Raw genomic sequence first — 19,202 nt, 5'->3', positions numbered from 1 at the left:
CCCCAGCTGTGGAAGGGCCATGGCATTAGACCTGGGGTGAATCTTCCCTCAGTTCTTTTTTCTTGGCTGTGCCGTGAGGCATGCCAGATCTTAGTTCCCCAACCAGGGATCGAACCTGCGTCTCCTGCATTGGGAGCACAGAGTCTTAAACAGTAGACCACCAAGGCAAGTCCCAGCCTCTGTTCTTAACTGTGACTTTTGGGGCAGATTGTGTGACCTTCCTGGACCTTCACTTCCGGATAGGTCCAGTTAGAGTGACAGTCCCTGCCCCCACGAGATGGGCTGCCTTAATGTCTAAGCACCTTTCTAAGTGCCTGGTACAGAGTGAGCTCCAAGAAATAGAAACCATTACTGTTGTTGGCTCCTCTAGCTACTTCAAAGCCTTTTTAAAAATAAGGTAAAGGTAAAAATTATACTGTTACTCCAGTTGCCTGTTCATACTTAACATCCGTGTCTCATCTCTCTCCTTGCTGGATGTAGAGACCTTACCCTACATCTCTTTGGTCTTCACTGTGGTGCATGTTGCCTGGACTTCATAAGCATGCAGGACTCAGTGAGAGCCGAGATGGGAAATAGAAGGCCAGCCTGCCCCTCAGCAGATGCCATTCCGTGGCATAGACTCATTTCACACTGCTCAGCTCAAATGAGACAGTGGCAGAATACAGCTGGTGAAGTGTTAATGTGTGGGGTGTGAGCACAGGCCGTGTTGAGTGAGGATGAGACAATTAGCCACATAAAATCACTGAACCGTAAAGAAAGGATGTAATGAAAATCACCTGTATTTTTTTAGTTTTCCATTCTTCTCTCCTGGTGCTCAGCAGCTTTTCTCTGTTTTTAATAACCAGACATGCCCCTATTCAGTAGAGCTTTAAATGATCTTGGTTTGAAAGTCTGGTTCAAAAGAGTGTAATAAGTAGGCCATATTTGATCAAAGTCTGGCATATTGTGGAAGCAGTTACCCTAGTAAGTTCAAAAGACAGCCTAGCTGCAGGATTCAAGGCTCAGAAGGCCCCCAGGTCTGTTCTTTTGTTGTGGGTTTTTGTTGTTTTATTAAATAATATACTAAAATATGTCCTTGGAATTCAGCCTGGGCAGCCCGTGTAAGTACAATCTCACTGGGAAAGTGCCACTTTTTAAAGCTTACAGTTTGGAAGTCATTGCACTTCCTGATGATGCAAGCTTTGGGAATGTCAAAAATACTCCCCTTGGGTTTGGGCTGGAATCTCTAGCAATGCCAGATTCCTAGTCTCTTGGGGGGCTAAATCTGGAGAAGGAAATTGCCACCATGATTTAAGCTCATTTCCTGCTGAAACACTGCCCTTCTGCGAAGGTCTAGTTTTCCTCGTAAACGTGCTCTGATTTGAGGGTTGTATCCCCTTGGTCTCTGTGACTGTTTTCAAGCCCCAGCGTGCCTCAGCTGGCGGGAGGTCAACTCATTTGACCATGAGCTGTGAGAGAAGACATTCCTTGATGGCGTAAATGCAGTGATGTGTTGCTGTGTGGTCCTGGTGGCCCTCCACAGCCCTCACTTTCTCGAGGACGGGGGACATGAGGTCTCACCTCATTTGACCATGAGCTATGAGAGAAGACATTCCTCGATGGCGTAAATGCAGTGATGTGTTGTGTGGTCCTGGTGGCCCTCCACAGCCCTCACTTTCTCGGGGATGGGCACATGTGGTCTCACCTTGTTTGACCATGAACTGTGGGAGAAGACATTCCTCGATGGCGTAAATGCAGTGATGTGTTGCTGTGTGGTCCTGGTGGCCCTCCACAGCCCTCACTTTCTCGGGGATGGGCATGTGTGGTCTTGCCCTCTCTGCTCTGATGTATGTGCTGCTGGTGCACGGCCTTGAGGCCAGCAGGATGGAAGAGGAGAAACGGAAGCAAGGCATGAAGCAGGCAGTTCCAGCCTTCTGAGGAGGCATAACACTTTACCTTAAATTGCCCAAGAATCGCCTACCCATGCACATTGGCTTATGTAAACTTAATGAAAATACACATGTGGCTTTCCAAATTACAGACTAAATCTTATTCTATTAAATATAACTGTACAGAATTCTCTAGGTGATAGCAAAGTGATTTCTAGGCCTAGGCTGAGTGGAATGGCCTGTTTATTGCAAACAATTTTCAATATTGCTGTAAATTTCAATATAAAATAGCTTAGTTGATCCTCTCCTCATTTTAAACCAATAGCATATATTTCTTAAATAAGAGCATACAATCTTTTCCCTCAAAATGTAACACTGATGGGGACAATTAATGTGATATTGTTTTGAGGAGACTTTTAAGTTTCTTTTTTATTAAAGGAGAAAAACAGCTTATATTTCTAATATTTCTAAAAGCTTTATCAGAGGAGTGATTATCAAGCATAAGACTTTCGTTTGTACATTCTCTCAATTCTCTTTAATGTCTTTCCAACAGGCTTTCTTGATTTATTCTTAAGTTGCATGTTGTATAGGAACTCTGACCTTTGACACAGAGACCAGCTCTCACCTTGAGCCATATACACTTTGTCGTTTCTGTGCTCAGATACCCAGTACCTCCAGGATACCATGAACCATGTCCTGAGCTGCGTCAAGAAGGAGAAGGAACGGACAGCAGCCTTCCAAGCCCTGGGGCTACTTTCTGTGGCCGTGAGGTCTGAGTTCAAGGTCTATTTACCTCGGGTGCTGGACATCATCCGAGCAGCCCTGCCCCCTAAGGACTTCGCCCATAAGTAAGCATCTTTATTACTATTTCACCTTCCACCCCATTTGGTTGGAGAGAAAGGATGCTTCATCCCAGTTTCTGTGGAGCTTAAGCCTGTTCTCTGTGTCATTAACCAGCAAATTATATAATGAATAGCCCTTCCTCAGTTGAGCTCTGGCCTTTTCCAAATGAAGTGACGTTGATGTAAATATTTGGGAAGCTTGAATACCTGTGAACATATTAGATACCAGTGCTATTCTCAATATATATACTACTTACTGGGAATCTTTTTTCTGGTTTTCAGAGGTCTTATTCTGATAACAACTGAAGTGAGGATTCCCAGACTGGAAATGAGGGGACCTAATGGTCACCCTTACCCTCATCACTAAAGTTGGATACATTATTCTTCCTCATGAAACCTCCCAATGAATAAAATATGAGAAAGACCTTCAGCACCCTGCAAAGTGGCGAGGCTGGGGTATTCTCTAAGTCTTAGGGAGTCAGAGTTCATTAGAATTATGTCTTCATAGTTCCCTGTGTTAGTAGCAAGGATTGTGCTAATGAATTAATGAGCCTCACCCATCTCAAGCCCAGCGTTCTCCTCACAGGGAGAAGAATTTCTTACCATATGATGGCTGTGCCCTTCACTCCTCGTCCCTGACCTGCATGTTGTTCAGTTTGCTTCCTAAATCAGTACCTTGGCCAGCACCACACTAACCCATGTGGCGCCTTTTGTGTGAATTTTGAAGTGGGACCCCTTACTCAGGAGACTTTACTGCCATCTGCTGGGCATTTGTTGTAAATATACAAGTCTGCAGTGACGGCAGTGTGATGGGCCCCACTAGGTCACCTGCACACCCACATGGGGTGGCCCCGCTTGGGTAACCTACCCTCCTTGCCCCATGGTGATTTTGAGGTAGGACATCACAAAACGCCATTATGTCTAAACTGGCCACCCTTGGGTTCTCTGCAGGAGACAGAAGGCTATGCAGGTGGATGCCACAGTGTTCACCTGCATCAGCATGCTGGCCCGAGCCATGGGGCCAGGCATCCAACAGGACATCAAGGAGCTGCTGGAGCCCATGCTGGCAGTGGGCCTGAGGTAGGTGTCAGGAACCTGAGCTGTCCCGGTCTCAGGTAGTATGAGGCTCGAGCCACAGTCCTCGGTCTATGTGGAAAGAAAGAGGCATGGCTGTTGGCATATAAAATTGACTAGGTAGGATAGCTCACACTAAACAAACAGGCTGATTTCAAATCCATGTTTCATCACTAGCTTGCTTGGTGGTTGTAACTAAATTATTTAACTTCTCTGAGTCTCAGCTTTCTAGTCTGAAAAGTGGGCATAATAACAATTCTTATTGTCTGGATTTGTCCTGGTGATTAAGTAGAAGAGTTCATGAAATAGCCACTGTTAGTACAGTGCTGTGTGTATAAGAAGCGCTCTGGTAACGTTCTCAGTTGTCATTTATATTATTATGGGCAAGTTACTTAAACTCCCTACACTTTTGTTCTCTTCAGCTATAAAATAAGAATGATGCTATCAATTGGCTTCCCAGGTGACTTATTGAGACTTGGTTTTAGTGGCTAAATTATAGTAAACAGGTTTGCTCATGACAGAATCATAGATGGTTTTGAAATCCAGAATCAGACCAAGAGAGTTTAGGATATATATTCAATTTTATAGTATTCTTTCTGCTGTAAAGACCAAGCAGAGATGGGACTCAGTTCCTGTTCTGGAGGAGAAAGGGCTGTTTCTTCTCCAGAACAGACCAGATGTCACATGCCCCTGATGTGACTGGTTTCCCACCCCTCAGCCCTGCCCTCACAGCTGTGCTCTACGACCTGAGCCGTCAGATTCCACAGCTGAAAAAGGACATCCAAGACGGGCTCCTGAAGATGCTGTCCCTGGTCCTTATGCATAAACCCCTCCGGCACCCAGGCATGCCCAAGGGCCTGGCCCATCAGCTGGCTTCCCCTGGCCTCACGACCCTCCCTGAGGCCAGTGATGTGGGCAGCATCACCCTTGCCCTCCGAACTCTCGGCAGTTTTGAATTTGAAGGTAAGAAATTGTGATGACTCTTGCCAAGAGAGTCAGTGACACTGGGAACCTGGAGAACAGACTGAGGGTGCCTAGAATCCCTGGCTCTTGCTTGGGTCCTAGAGACAGGGTGGCTGATTCTGCAGCAACTCATCCTTCCTATATTCTTTCCATATATTGTTAATTCCTATCATTTGTTTCTTTGTCTCATACAAAGACAGGAAAAGTGGGTAGGGGGTACAGATATTTTGAAGAACAGTATGCGTTAATCCAAGGAACTAATGCCTCAGAGGTGGACTCTGCACTTTCTTACCTCCCTGTAGCTGAGATGGTGTTTAATACTTTAAAATTTATAAGCAGGGCTTGGGGTGTTTTCATTACTATGGCTGTATAATTTCCAAGAGTACTGTACTGTGCAGTTCAGTTTGGAATTCCAAGCTGCAGAAAAACCCACGTTAACGCCCTAGGGAGATATATTTCAGGAGAGGAAAAGTGCACATGTAAATGAAATTTAAGATCACATAGGTGGTACTGGTCAAGACTACAGAGAAACAAGCAAGTACAAGAAGTCTAGATGTGCTGAGTACTTACAGCATCTGTGATTTCCTGTTTCAATTCCTCCAGTTACACTGATAAACACTTAGGATAATTTATTTCTAATGAATAGAAAGGAGTTACATTTAAACTCAGCCTACATCAAACTCTCTTTTTGGTATTTAAATCTGGAAACTAAAATAGACTAGGTAAATTTGATCAAAAATGGTTTTAATCTTTGGGAATATGAAAAGCAGGGTCAGTATAAAACAAAATAATTCATTTTTTGAAGGAAATAAAAGATTAGGATGGAAGCAGGGAGGAACTGTCTTTTGTACGTCTCCCAGTTCCTTCTCCATCTGCCTTTCTGCCCATTGGAATCCCATTTGTTACCTTTTTAAGAGAAGAGTTCTGGGTCGTATCTTGCTGATCAATATCTTGTTGAAAATTAAATTAGTAGCCATGAGGTGGAAAATGCAGCCAGTGAGTCTCAGAGCTGCTGTCCAAAGCAGCAGTGTTCATTCTGTCTTTTCTCTGCCTTTGTATCCAGGCCACTCTCTGACCCAGTTTGTCCGCCACTGTGCGGATCACTTCCTGAACAGCGAGCATAAGGAGATCCGCATGGAGGCCGCCCGCACCTGCTCCCGCCTGCTCACACCCTCTGTCCACCTCATCAGTGGCCACGCTCACGTGGTCAGCCAGACCGCAGTGCAAGTGGTGGCAGATGTGCTCAGCAAACTGCTCGTGGTTGGGATAACCGATCCTGGTAAAGTTTGAGATGCAGGCAGTCTAGGGAAGTGTAGGTGCCTGGTGCAGTTAGAAGTTGCCAGTTTCCTTGCCTGGCCCTTCTGGAATCCTTTGGCCTCAACAAACTGATGTCCAGCTCCTTTTCTGGCAAGGCGTTAGGCTTGGCTGCACCAGCCTGTCATGTAAAATAATCAGCCTTGAATTCTGTCACCTTTGTCCTTTCAGTAGAGAAAAAAAATGACAAGTTCGGTGAGATGAGGGTGTCTGGAGTCCTCTCTCTAGAATGATGGCAGTGGAGGCAGACATGGGAAAGGACTGCAGGGATGAAGGAGGCACTGAAAGGCTCACTCGCTCTTGCAGACCCCGACATCCGCTACTGTGTCTTGGCATCCCTGGACGAGCGCTTTGACGCACACCTGGCCCAGGCAGAGAACCTGCAGGCCCTGTTCGTGGCTCTGAATGACCAGGTGTTTGAGATCCGGGAGCTGGCCATCTGCACTGTGGGCCGGCTCAGCAGCATGAATCCAGCCTTCGTCATGCCCTTCCTGCGCAAGATGCTCATCCAGGTGAGGGTGTGACGGCCACCCCTCTGGGCAGTGGGGAGGGCACGTTCCTGTGAGCACTGTTTGGGGAAAGAGAGGGGAAAGGGGGAGAAGGGTTGAGACGCCTGGTAGAAGCCACATTTGGTGCCAAGAGTCCATATGTTTTCCCAGCTTGGTAATTGTGGTTCAAGTGCTTATCACCTCACAGGCCTCTTGTCAGTGTGACTCCAGGAGGCTTCCTAGGCCCAGGCTGACCTCTCACGCAGCTCTTCCTTTTTCCTGGCAAGTCACCAGCAAGTCCATTTCTTGCTCCTGTTTTCTGCATCTGCTGCAGAGGGTGTCTGTCGGCCCAGTGCCTCCCTATCCTTCCCTCCTAATTCTCCCACTGATGCCAGGCTGGGCACAGAGGCCAAGCACAGGAGAGGTCCCAGCTCTGTGGTCCCTGGCTCCCTGGTTGTCTTTCCTCAATAATGCCAGATGCCAAGCTCAGCTGATTGGACTAGAGCCTCAGGTTGACCTTGCTGCTCGAGCTCCTGAAACCTGTCCCCTGGTTTTTATCTTCATCCACCTAAGTAAGTTCTCCGGCCACCTTGTGAGCAGTGCTTGGGGTCCAGTCCTGCCTGCCTTGCGTTACTTCCACCCACCTCTCTGGGTCTCAGCGTGGCTTACTTGGTCATTTCCCGTCCCTCCAGTCCATCCTGTCCCTACCTCACCCTCAGCTTCATGACCCTCCCCATGGTTTCTTTTGAAGTAAATAAACACTTCTAACAAATAAAGCACTTAAACATAGAAAATCATAAAATATGTAACTTTTACCCTGAAGAAATATCATTTATTCACAATTTATCATAATTAAAGTGACAGTGAATAAAGTCATCAGTGAACAAATAAATATACTTATATTGGCACTTATGCTTTTAGCTTAATGGTTTATTTATTAACTGCTGGCCTGTGTTAGGGGTGCCTATCATTTTAAGTCTTTTTGAAATAAGTAAAGTTTGGGGAAGGAAAAGAAATCATTGTTGAGCCTACCGGCTCAGACTGTACTAAGTAAGCTTGATAAGGATATAATTCCTAATGAGAATATCAGTACGTTCATTCAGACTACAGATGTTTTGAGCACCTGCTATGTTCCAAGTACTGCTGGGTGCTGGAAGCACGTCAGTGAAGCAGCCAGGGGTGGCCTGTGTCGTCGAGAAGCTTACAGTAAGCTGTCAGGCCTTCTCATTTTTCTGATACTGGAAAATGTGAAGCATCATTAAATGAATTTACTCTGTACTGAACTCAGGCCTTGAAACACCAAAATTTTATTTCATTTTATTTTTTCTGTTTTATCAGCAGGCTCAAATCTGGGAACACTTTATTAGCAAAAGGAATGAATAAAACGAGCTGCTTGGGAAAAAATTTTAAATAATTTTTTTGGTTTTATACTTTGATGCAGATTTCCCCGTGCTGAATCGTACATTTTCATGGGGTTGCGAAGAGTTGGACACAACTGAGCGACTTCACTTTCACTTGTCACTTTCATGCACTGGAGGAGGAAATGGCAACCCACTCCAGTATTCTTGCCTGGAGAATCCCAGGGACGGAGGAGCCTGGTGGGCTGCCGTCTATGGGGTCGTACAGAGTCGGACACGACTGACGTGACTTAGCAGCATGCCTTGGTAAGGGACCATACCCAAGTGTGCTGTGGTCTCTTCTTGGTGTCTTGATCATCAGGGAGGGCACTGGGTATTGTTATTACCCAGTGCTCTCGCTCAGCGATGCTCTTTGGCTCTGGAGTAAGTTGAGGACTCCCTGATTTGGCACCACGCTGTCCCAGAGAATTGTACACTCCTCCCTAGAGCTGTTTCCTCCCAGACAGCCATCTCTTCTTGCAGTTACAGGTCTGTTCTTAGTATCACTCTCTATCCCTTCTCACTGCTGTCTGTTGGGACCTACTGACAACAGGCTAGGGGCGTCCAGGAAATTGGGATTATTAAAACAATAATCTAAGATGAAACATTAACTTGGGGACTCCTCTGGGTAGCTGAGTTAACATGAGCTTTGTTTCTCACTTTCCCACTGCGTGGAGGTTTCCTTCTGCCAACTTCAGCTCTCCAGAAGTCTGTCTGTATTAAGTTGTTTATGTCTGTGTCCCCAGGAGCATAACATGCTGATTTGCTGGTGTTTTCAGCAGGTTGGTTAGATCACACATGTTATCTCTGTTCATTAAGATTCAAGGGGATTCTGTTGGTATGATCCCTGTTTAGGTTTATCTAGAGGTGCCCGGGACCACTGCTGAGTTTCAATATTTCTTTCAACGTCATTGGTCTTTGATTCCGTTGTTATTACTTATAGCCACTCTGAGTGATTTGCTGACTGGAATCTGCAAAGATTCCAAAAGATCTGCGAAGATTTTTTTTTGCAGAAAGCCATTCCATCAGTTTTTATTTTTGCAAAACCCTGTTCACAGTGAGTCCTGTGTTTTCTCAGTCTTCTATGACTGTCTACACTGTTAAATTCTGTGTTTCACAGAGGACCAAGAGGCCGTGGAGCACTATGACAGACGGAGAAAAGGCTGGTTTCACGCAGTTTTTCCTCTGGTCACTGCTGTCTCCAGGACTGTTCTGTGAGCTGCAGAGATGGCCTTGCTTGTGGAGTATCCACAGTTCTGGTTCCTTCCTCTAGTCCCCGCCTCATTCTCCCTTCAGACACATAGCACCTGTTGAGTTTCCTCTGCCATAGAGAATCTTTCTTCCCTACAGATTCTGACAGAGCTGGAGCACAGCGGCATTGGAAGAATCAAGGAGCAGAGTGCCCGCATGCTGGGCCACCTGGTCTCCAATGCCCCGCGGCTTATCCGCCCCTACATGGAGCCTATTCTGAAGGTAATCTGCAGCAGACAGAGACGGCTACTGTCTCTCCAGGGTGTCTTGGGACAAAGGGAGTGTTTCATTGCTCACTGGTACACTGAACAAAGTAGATCATTTCTTTCGTCCCACACTCAGGGACAAGAGCCGCATCAAACACCTGCAGTTCAAGAATACCAGGAATTTCACCAATTGCAGGAAGGAGCTCTCCTGATGTATTGTTTCAAGCACATCATCAATTATCAAATGTGCTTGGAGAGGAGAAGACAGCAGCATAAAGTAGCTCCCCCAAAGTGAATATATAAGTGAGCTTTAAAATCTGAGGCAGTGGGACTTCCCTGGCGGTCCAGTGGCTAAGACTCTGCGCTCCCAGTCCAGGAGGTACAGGTTCAACCCCTGGTCAGGGAACTAAGATCCCACATGCTGCAGGACACAGGTAAAAATACATATATATCTGAGTCAACCTTCAAATCTGAACATGTTAAGAGTCATGTGAAGTGTGTCACAACCTATGTGAATCTGGATACATGGTCACACAGATGCAGTTTAGAAAAGGCATGGGAAACATTTGTAAATCATGGCACTTCCCAGCCCCCTCCTATGTCAGACTTGTGTGCAGTATGGAGAAAGGAGAATTCACATTCCAGAGGAACCCTGGATTCATAAAGCCGGAGAAGTAATTTATCTGTGTCTGAGATGGTCTCTGGGGTGAACTTTACTTATGTGAAAATTTTCTAGTCAACTCTCATCAGCATTCATTTTCTTGTACCCTCTTTCCCTAGGCTTTAATTTTGAAACTGAAAGATCCAGACCCTGATCCAAACCCAGGTGTTATCAATAATGTCTTGGCTACGATAGGAGAGTTGGCTCAGGTAAGGTGACAACTGTTTTTTTCCGTAGGATGGGAAGAATGTGATTATACCTCTAATGAGGTCAAAATACTTCTTAATGCCATAATTTCTAATGCTGTCTGCCACCTCCTTTTTCATTTTGTAGGTTAGTGGCCTCGAAATGAGGAAATGGGTTGATGAACTTTTTATTATCATCATGGACATGCTCCAAGACTCCTCTCTGTTGGCCAAAAGGCAGGTGAGTAGTGCTACTTCCTCTTTGAGCAGGACAGGCCCATGAGGCCAGGGACCTCTGTCACCTTAGTGTCCCCATACAGTGACTAACACATAGTGGGTACTCGGAAACATTTGTTGACTGAGTAAAAAGAAGAAAGACTTGGAACCAGAATTAGCTGTCATCCTGACCCAGAGGCACTGTTAGTGTTAGAGCTCACCAGTGCCATTTCCTCTAGACAAAAAAAAATTACAGATATCCATCAGAGCTCCAGCCCCCTAAAGGGAAAAAGAATGCCTTGGCCTCTGTCTATAGAGGCCAACAGAGCTCCAACCCACCCTCCCCAGCCCTGGTTTCACTTTGGTCATCGAGATCATTAGGTGCCTAGACTAAAGGTAAGACCAACCTTAATTTCCTTTTGGGTCAGACTTCTCCTGTCAATCATCCATGGTGAGAAAGACTGTATACTTCCTTTGAGAAAGGCAAGACTGCTCTTTACCTTTGATCCAGTGATGGTTGTATTGGTTTGTAATCTTGTTTTTGTGTCCCATCTCTCACGATTTCTGTTTATGGTTAGTGTCTTCACTGGAAATTGTTTTCTTGTAATAGCCTTTAACTCTTTGTTATAACCATTTAACAAAGAGTATGAAGTATGTTTTCTTTTCTCTCTTACTGGCTCTATGAGTCATGTGGTCTTTTGCATGTCCAGGTGGCTCTGTGGACCCTGGGGCAGTTGGTGGCCAGCACTGGGTACGTGGTCGAGCCCTACAGGAAGTACCCCACGTTGCTGGAGGTGCTGCTGAACTTCCTGAAGACTGAGCAGAACCAGGGTACACGGCGAGAGGTAGGAAGCTTGTCAGACTTAGTCTTTACAGACTTGCTGGGAGAATGGAGAGAGTGGGAGATGTTTGCGACATTAACACACTCCAGCAGTGTCGATGAGACTTCCTCTCCCTTTCTGTTTTGTCCTTGTAGCTGGGAACGGGAGAGGAGTGTCCTTGAGCACTGTTTTGTTGTAGTCAGGTGCTGTGATGAATGTTTTCTTTTTCCCCGCCTCTTTCCCACGCAGGCTATCCGTGTGTTGGGGCTTCTAGGGGCGTTGGATCCCTACAAGCACAAAGTGAACATTGGCATGATCGATCAGTCCCGGGATGCTTCTGCCGTCAGCCTGTCAGAGTCCAAGTCAAGTCAGGATTCTTGTAAGTTGAGGGGACCCATGAGTGGCTTGCCAAGTGCTCGCCTCACAAAGCCCTCACAAAGCCTTGTTTATAAAGAGCCTGGTGCTGGATAACTATGAAATGATCCCTCACTGGCTCACTTGATGACTTTTGAATGGAATGTCAGTAGTTTCCTCTTGAATCATAGGAAGGGTGCTGCTTCCCAGTGTGTCTAGAGTCTCCCTGCTTGCCTAGGTTCTTTGTTAAGGGTTAGCAGACTATGTGCTCACTTTTTGTGCTGATGAGAAAGAGGTGTATTATCACCCCATCACCTTTGTTCATCTGTCATTCTTTGTTAGTGCCTGTTTGACATTATCTCTTCCCATGGCACCCAAGGAGGAAGAGGGTAGAACTGATTCTCCCAATTTTAATTGATAGGGAAATCTGATGCAAGGCTCAGAGGGCATAGAAAAGCAGGTAGCAATCTGAATCCAGGGCTCTTTTTCCATCAAGTGGTCTGGCCCTGGAGTTCTTTGCCTTTAGAGAGCCTGAGAGATTGGATAGGGCCTGGGGATGCTGGCAAGTTTTCTAGACTTAACCCACTATCCATCAGGCAGACTTATCTGAAAGTAGGAAAGTTCAACAGTGGCTTCCCCATCCAGTTCAGCAAAATAAAATAAATAAGTAAATAAAATAATTTGTTTTTGAACTCTGTGGATGGGCTCCTTCTGCTTCCAGTTTGTTCTATATATTACACAAGTGTGCCTGTGATGGTGTCCTGTCAGACCTACGGCTGTTAAGCAGAGCCCGAGCCATGTCTTCTAGGTGTTCCTCCACCCTCAGCACCGTGTCACACAGTCTCTTGGATGTTCTCCTTCTCAGTGTCCTTACTGTGCTGCTAAACCCCGCTCCCCCACCCTCCATACCCTCGTCCACCCCCAGTCCTTGAGATCCTTGTTGTTCAGGTCAGGTAGCATTTGTTGCTAACTTGTCTGAATTCCCCAGGGGGACCAAGCAACCGCTGAACAGATGTTTGCCTAATTTAATCCCCCTTACTTTCATTTGGGAGAGTAATTATTTTTATTGATGGTTTCAGCTACGAAGTTGTGAACTGGAATGATAAGAAGCTCAATTAAACACAGCAATTTAAAGCAAACCCATCATGTACTGTTTTAGGCTTTCGTAGTTTAGATAACAGAAAAGCCAAACACTGTGTGTCCTTCATGGTGAGAGCCTATTCATTGGTTCCCAATATGCCCTGTATTCCCAGTGCTGTTAGAATGTGGCAGAGAGAGACGCAAATGCTAATGAGTGTCTGGAGGATTTGTTGTTGTTAACCATGCTTTGTCCACAGTCAGAGTCTCATGTAGCTCATGACCCTCATCGCTGTTTGGTCCTAGCTGACTACAGCACCAGCGAAATGCTGGTCAACATGGGGAACCTGCCTCTAGACGAGTTCTACCCGGCCGTGTCCATGGTGGCCCTGATGCGCATCTTCCGAGACCAGTCCCTCTCTCACCACCACACCATGGTCGTCCAGGCCATCACCTTCATCTTCAAGTCCCTGGGGCTCAAGTGTGTGCAGTTCCTGCCCCAGGTCATGCCCACATTCCTGAATGTCATTCGGGTTTGTGACGGGGCCATCCGGGAGGTAAGTGCCTACACCCCTGACCCTTGCTCCTCCCTGCCCGGTGCCTGTGTGGAAGGTCCATCTGCGCCTTGGCTTCCTTATAATGCACTCTGCTTGCCATTACTTCCCCGAGCTTCTGACATCTAGGTGTGCAGGATTCATCAGCTCAGCCCAGCTTCCTGTCATGTCATTCAGAATAGCTAAAAGATGAGTGGCTGGTGGGACGGGACAGCATTGTTATTCTCAGTAATCTAGTGTTCAGTCCAATAATTTGATGAAACATCCCACATTGGATCTCTGATTTCTTCTTCATGACTAGATTTAAGTTAGACACTTTTGGGAATACTCCAGAGGTGTAGTTACAATACTTCTTATTGGATCTGGTAATGCCAATTTGTCCTGTTATTGTTGGTCCTAAGTTTGAGCATGTGGTGAGGTTGGTGTCTATCAGATCTCTTCATGTAAAGTTACCTGTCAGTCATCAGTAGCATGTAGGATGATAACTTTGAGACTGTGTGACTGTCCTGTTCCCCAGCTACCTTTCACCCAGTGATTTTAGCCTCCAATGAGGATCCTTGCTAAAATCAGTTATGCTGTTTGTAAAGTAATGACTTTTAGTTCTTTCATTCCTTCTGCTTCTAATAGCTGGCATTTTTCTGTAAAGAATAATTCCCCTTTCCCTTCCTCTTTCTCTCTCTTGGTCTTTTTCTTTCTCTAAGCCATAGAGCACGCACCATGGTTCTGTGATTACCATACCTGTACCACTACCTGCAGCAAACCTACTGAATATAGTTCAAGGGGGCTTTGCAGTTCCTACTGTTCTTAGAATATATTCCACAAGGGTATACAGTCAGAGTACTGCATTTAAAATATATTGGAAGTAATTATTTTTCCTTCTCTGATCATATGGTCAACTTGATGTACATTCAGAGAGATAGTATGTTTTTTAGAAAATGTATTTTCTAATTTTGCTCCTGGAGTGTACAAGTGTAGTTTATTTTTACATAATCAACCTCATTGATTTCTTCCTGATTCTAATAAGTTACCTGTATATTTTCCCAGGTTTTCACTCTAGATAATCATATAGTCTGCAGAAAATAAAAAGCAATTTTGGCTCTTTTGTTTCAGTCTGTAAAGCTGTTACTTTTCTTTACTGCATTCCTAGGACCTTTACTATAGTGTTGATTAGACTGTAATAGAGGAAACCTTTAATCTTGTTCCTGATGTAATGGGACTGCAGTTAAGATTTCATCAGTAAATATAATGTTTGCTGTAGGTTTTTGATAGGTAGCTTTATTAAAGGTTATGAATGTCCCCTTACAGTATTATTTGGTAAAGAGTTTCTACCATGAATAGGTATTAGCTTTATCAAATGCCTTTTTTTTTTAATCTCATGATAATCATTTGGTTTTTTCTTTTAATATATTAATATGTTGAATTACACTGATACATGCTTTAACGCTGAAATACCCTGGATATCTTGTGTCAAAATCATCTTGGTTATGATATTTTTTTAATACATTGATTTTCTATCTAATATTTAATTTAGAATTTTTACATCTGTGTTCCTGAGAGATATTGACTTATAATTTTTTTTTTAACCACAGCTTCAAAGATCTGTTTAGCTTTTCTAAAGACAACTTGAGTCATATTTTTCTAAGAAAGTATGTGTTTTATCTGAATAATAAAATCTATTGGTATAAAGTTGTTCACTATTCTATATTTTAATTTCTTGGTAGAGGTTTGTCATAGTATTTTTCTTTTTCAAAGAACCAATTTTTGCCTTTGTTTCTCTTCTTTTTTAAAAAATTTAAAATTTATGTGTATAATTTTTTGGCTGCACTGGATCTTAGTTTCAGCATGAGGGATCTAGTTGTAACATGGGAACTCTTAATTGTGTCATGTGGGATCTAATTCCCTGACCAAGGATTGAACCTGGGCCCCCTGTGTTGGGAGCCTTAGCCACTAGACCATCAGGGAAATCCCATGTTTCTCTTCTCTTTTATATCTTTGTTTCGATTTCATTAATCTGCTCTTTACTATTACTTTCCTCCTGTTTCTTATTTCTGCTCTAAAAAAGAATTATTAGATATTAGCTTCTTGATGGTTGATCTTTCTCCTTGTCTAAATGTAATCTGTTAAGGCTGTAGATTTAACTCCAAGTTAAATTAGAAGTGCTTCCCTGGTGGCTCAGAGGGTAAAGCATCTGCCTGAAATGCAGGAGACCCGGGTTTGATCCCTGGGTGGGGAAGATCCCCTAGAGAAGGAAATGGCAACCCACTCCAGTATTCTTGCCTGGAGAATCCCATGGATGGAGGATCTTGGTAGGCTACAGTCCACGGGGTCGCAAAGAGTCAGACACGACTGAGCGACTTCACTTCTTTCTTTCTTTAAATTAGAAGTAGATATTTTAATTTGCAGATTAAATTAAATGTAGCTTGCTGCATTCAAAAACTTTATTGAGGTGAAATTTACATGCCATAAAAATTTGTCCTTCTTACAGGTAAAATCCAGTGATTTTTAGTATATTTACAGAGTTGCAACATCACTACAATCTAATTTTAGAAAATACCCATAACCCCAGAGAGAAACCTCCTGCCTGTTTGCAGTCACTTTCCATTCCTATCCCAACCCTAGGCAACCATTTACCTCTTTCTGTCTCTGTAGATTTGCCTTTTCTGGACATTTCATAGAATTAGAAGCATACACAGTTTTTTGTGTCTGGCTTCTTTCACTTTTGAGATTCATCTGTGTTGTTCAGATTGTTCATTCCTTTTTTATTGCCGAATAATAATGTATTTTCATTACTGTTCAGAAGTAAGTATTTTCTAATCTTTGTTATGACTTCTTTCATCATCAAGTTAGTTAGAAGTGGGTATTTTAATTTGCAAATGTAGAATTTTAAATTTCTTTCTTGGATATCGGTTTCTAACTCAATCGCTTTGGGTTTATGATTCTTTGATGTGTGCTGAAACTGCCTTAATCATCTAATGCTTGATTGTTTTCAGCAAACACTTCCTCTGCGCTTGGGAATAGGATGTATTTTCTAATGTTAGGCACAAGATTTTACATATGTTATTAGATTTGAACTTGTATTTGAATCTTTTATATCATTATTAATATTTGTTTGCTAAATCTATCAAGTACTGAGAAAAGTGAGATAAAAATTCTCTTTTACAAGGATAGATTTATAAATTTCTCATAGTGTAGTTAATTTGGGGATTATGTTATTAGGTGCATACACATTTTAAATCATCATATCTTCCTGGTAAGCCAAATCTTTTATCATTTTACAGACCCTTTTTGTCTTTGATAATACCTTGAGATTTGTTTTGCCTAATGTTAATTTAGTTATACCAGCTCTTTTGGAGATGCATGTCTTTTCTTATCTTTTTACTTTTGACTGTCTTGTGACTTTTTTGCTTCAGGTTGGTATTTCATAATAATATATATAGTAATATAGCTAGATTAACTTTTTAATCTATTTGAAAATCTTTGTCTTTCAAATAGTACATTCAGTCCAGTTACATTTATTGTGATTACTGATAAATTTAGGTTGATACCCACCATCTTATGTAGTGTGTTATTTTTTGTCCTACTTGGTGTATTTTCTTTCTTTTCTTTTTGGGGCTTGATTGAGCTTTCATTTTCTTACCTCTTGCCCTCTATTTTGTAATAGAATGTTTTAACCATAAACAAAAAGTAGACAACTTATATTTAATTCTCATACTCATCAACAATTATAAGTATTTTAAGTATTTTAATTATAAGTATTTTGTCAGTTTGGTTTCATCTTATTACCTGCCCCCCTCCCTCCCTAGACACACACACACACATTCACACACACTTTTTTTCTGGGGCATTTTAAAGCAAATTCCAGATAAAATAATATTTCACCATTCAGTTCTCCCCCTCCACATAACCACAATTACAACATCTACAAAATTAATGAATTGATGAGATTCTTTAATGTAATCTAATACCAATCCTTCTTCAGATATCCTTGTTTGTCTTAAAATTTTCTTTTCACATTTGGCTTATTCAAATCAGAATCCAAATAACTTGGCACTTGGCTGATATATCTAATTCTCTTTCCATATCTTCTCCTTTTCCCCTCACTTTTTTTCTTTTCATTCTGTGTATTTGTGGGAGAAACCAGGTCATTTGTCCTATAGAATTTTCCATTCTGGATTTGCCTGCTTGTATCGTCAAGATGTCTTTTAATTTTTCTTGTAGACCGGTTAGATTTAGAGGATTGATTATTTTCAGGTTTTATTCTTTCAGCAAGAAATACTTCATAGGTGGTACCATACTTCCCATTTGGGCATTTAGTAAGCAGGTATTTTCTAAATGATCCACTTCTAGTGATGTGCAGGTTCACCAGAGGATTCAGGTGGTGTGACTCTGCGTTCTTCATCTGCCTTTATCTCAATCACTTTAGTGTTTATTGATTACTGTTTCCCAGAACTGTTATTTGAATAGTAGTTACATAGTGGTGATTTTCTAATTCTGTTATTCCTTCTGGATTTATTAGTTAGAAATCATCTATAAAAAGCTTTATGTCATCAACTGTTTAGTCAATTTAAAGGATAGTTCATTCAGGAAGGGCAGAACAGACGCAGGATTCTTTCCTTTTATCGCTTTTTCAGAATAGTGAATCAGGTCCCTGACAACCTTCAAAGGTGACCCAGGCAACCCCCTCGACCCCCCACCATTTTTTGGAATATCATTGCCAATGCATAGATTTATGTATTGAAGACAGTCTTCTTTTAATGATCTAATTATTTCAGTCTACCAGGCTTTGTGTTCTTTTTAAACTGCCCAGTGATCTTAGTCTTTGATCACTTTCTTTCTTTCCGGCAAAAAAAAAAAAAAAGATGTTTCAGACTTATACTCCAGCCTGGGCATAGCTACTTCCAAGGAGCTGTGGTTTCTTCAAGTAAGAGATGGAACATAGAGACGGCAGTTTGTATGCTAGGATGCTCTTTGCTGCTGCTGTGTCATTGTTTCTAGGCCTTCTCAGTGAACAGAACTAGAAATACGTAGTTTTTAAAAAGGAAAAATAATCCATACTTTAATACTGATATTTCAAATTCAAATTTAAGATTAAAGAGTTGTTTTTTACTTCTTTGACTTTATACTTGTATCTCTTTTCTGTTACACTGAAAATCTTGATTCCTTTGTTCTGAAATCTCGGTAATTACTTGTTTTATCTTGCAGAATGTATGTATTTTGTATACATATAAACAGTAAATGACCAAGCGTTAACTATGATTACTGAGTGCAGGTCAAGGTTTCTTGCAGTTCGTTTTTATTTTGAAGATGTGTCCTGTTGGGAATATACACCAAAATACTGTGTTCAGAGTCACTTGAAATAATCCTTTGAGTGATGTGAAACCAGCTTGGTTTATAGTTAAATTCATTTATTCCTATTTACTTTCGATTTTTAGAAATTTCTTGTGAGTTTTTCTAATTTAATTTTCGTTCTTGTTTTGTAAGACATTAGCATAGTTGCAAAGTCAAAACTGTAAGACAAGATGTTGATATATTCAGCAAAGAGTAGCTTCTCTCTCCATTCTCATACCTTATTTCTTCTTTCCTCTGTCATTCACCGTTGCTGTAGCATATCACCAACGTAGCAACTTGAAACAACACTGATTGTCTTACAGGTCTTTAGGTCATAAGTCTGACATCGATCATACTGAACTGCAATCAGGGTGCCCATGGCTGTGTTCCTTCCTGGAGGCTCTAGGGGGAACCCCTTTCCTTGCTTTTTCTGGCTTCTAGTGGCTGCCTGCCTTCTTTGGCCTCCTTCTTGCTTCTTCAAAGTCAACAACACTGTATCTCTTTGACTCTTTTGCCCTCAAATCTTTCTCCCTGAACATAACCTGTAAAAGCTCTCTGCTTTTAAGGACTCCTGTATTAGATTGGGCCCACCCTGATAATCTG

At 42.7% G+C, this 19,202-nt stretch overlaps 1 protein-coding gene and 1 long non-coding RNA gene across 8 annotated transcripts in view; one reads left to right on the top strand and one right to left on the bottom strand.

Moving 5' to 3' along the window:
* The window catches only part of MTOR (mechanistic target of rapamycin kinase), a 132,416-nt gene that overhangs the window by 16,853 nt on the left and 96,361 nt on the right, over window positions 1–19,202 (top strand). For 4 of the 7 annotated variants that reach the window (XM_081493286.1, XM_081493285.1, XM_081493289.1 and 1 more), the window contains exons 9-19: window positions 2,530–2,716; window positions 3,662–3,790; window positions 4,503–4,747; window positions 5,811–6,026; window positions 6,368–6,573; window positions 9,297–9,419; window positions 10,184–10,273; window positions 10,398–10,490; window positions 11,176–11,310; window positions 11,536–11,665; window positions 13,024–13,274. In XM_081493286.1, coding sequence (XP_081349412.1) covers window positions 2,530–2,716; window positions 3,662–3,790; window positions 4,503–4,747; window positions 5,811–6,026; window positions 6,368–6,573; window positions 9,297–9,419; window positions 10,184–10,273; window positions 10,398–10,490; window positions 11,176–11,310; window positions 11,536–11,665; window positions 13,024–13,274 — 1,805 coding nt within the window. Of the gene's footprint in view, window positions 1–2,529; window positions 2,717–3,661; window positions 3,791–4,502; window positions 4,748–5,810; window positions 6,027–6,367; window positions 6,574–9,296; window positions 9,420–10,183; window positions 10,279–10,397; window positions 10,491–11,175; window positions 11,311–11,535; window positions 11,666–13,023; window positions 13,275–19,202 lie in introns of all 7 variants that reach the window. The other 3 variants (XM_081493288.1, XM_081493290.1, XM_081493287.1) reach the window with 1 other exon arrangement.
* LOC145507223 (uncharacterized) lies at window positions 5,475–11,876 on the bottom strand. The gene is made up of 2 exons (XR_014054706.1): window positions 10,873–11,876; window positions 5,475–6,629 (listed from the first exon to the last, which is right to left on the bottom strand). It is a non-coding gene; the product is annotated as an uncharacterized LOC145507223 (long non-coding RNA).

The sequence above is a fragment of the Giraffa tippelskirchi genome, chromosome 5 (assembly GCF_054371585.1).
Source record: "Giraffa tippelskirchi isolate mGirTip1 chromosome 5, T2T-mGirTip1v1.2.pri, whole genome shotgun sequence".
Lineage (NCBI taxonomy): Eukaryota > Metazoa > Chordata > Mammalia > Artiodactyla > Giraffidae > Giraffa > Giraffa tippelskirchi.
Note: the sequence above shows the minus strand (reverse complement) of the source record. Positions and strands in the feature narration are given on the sequence as shown.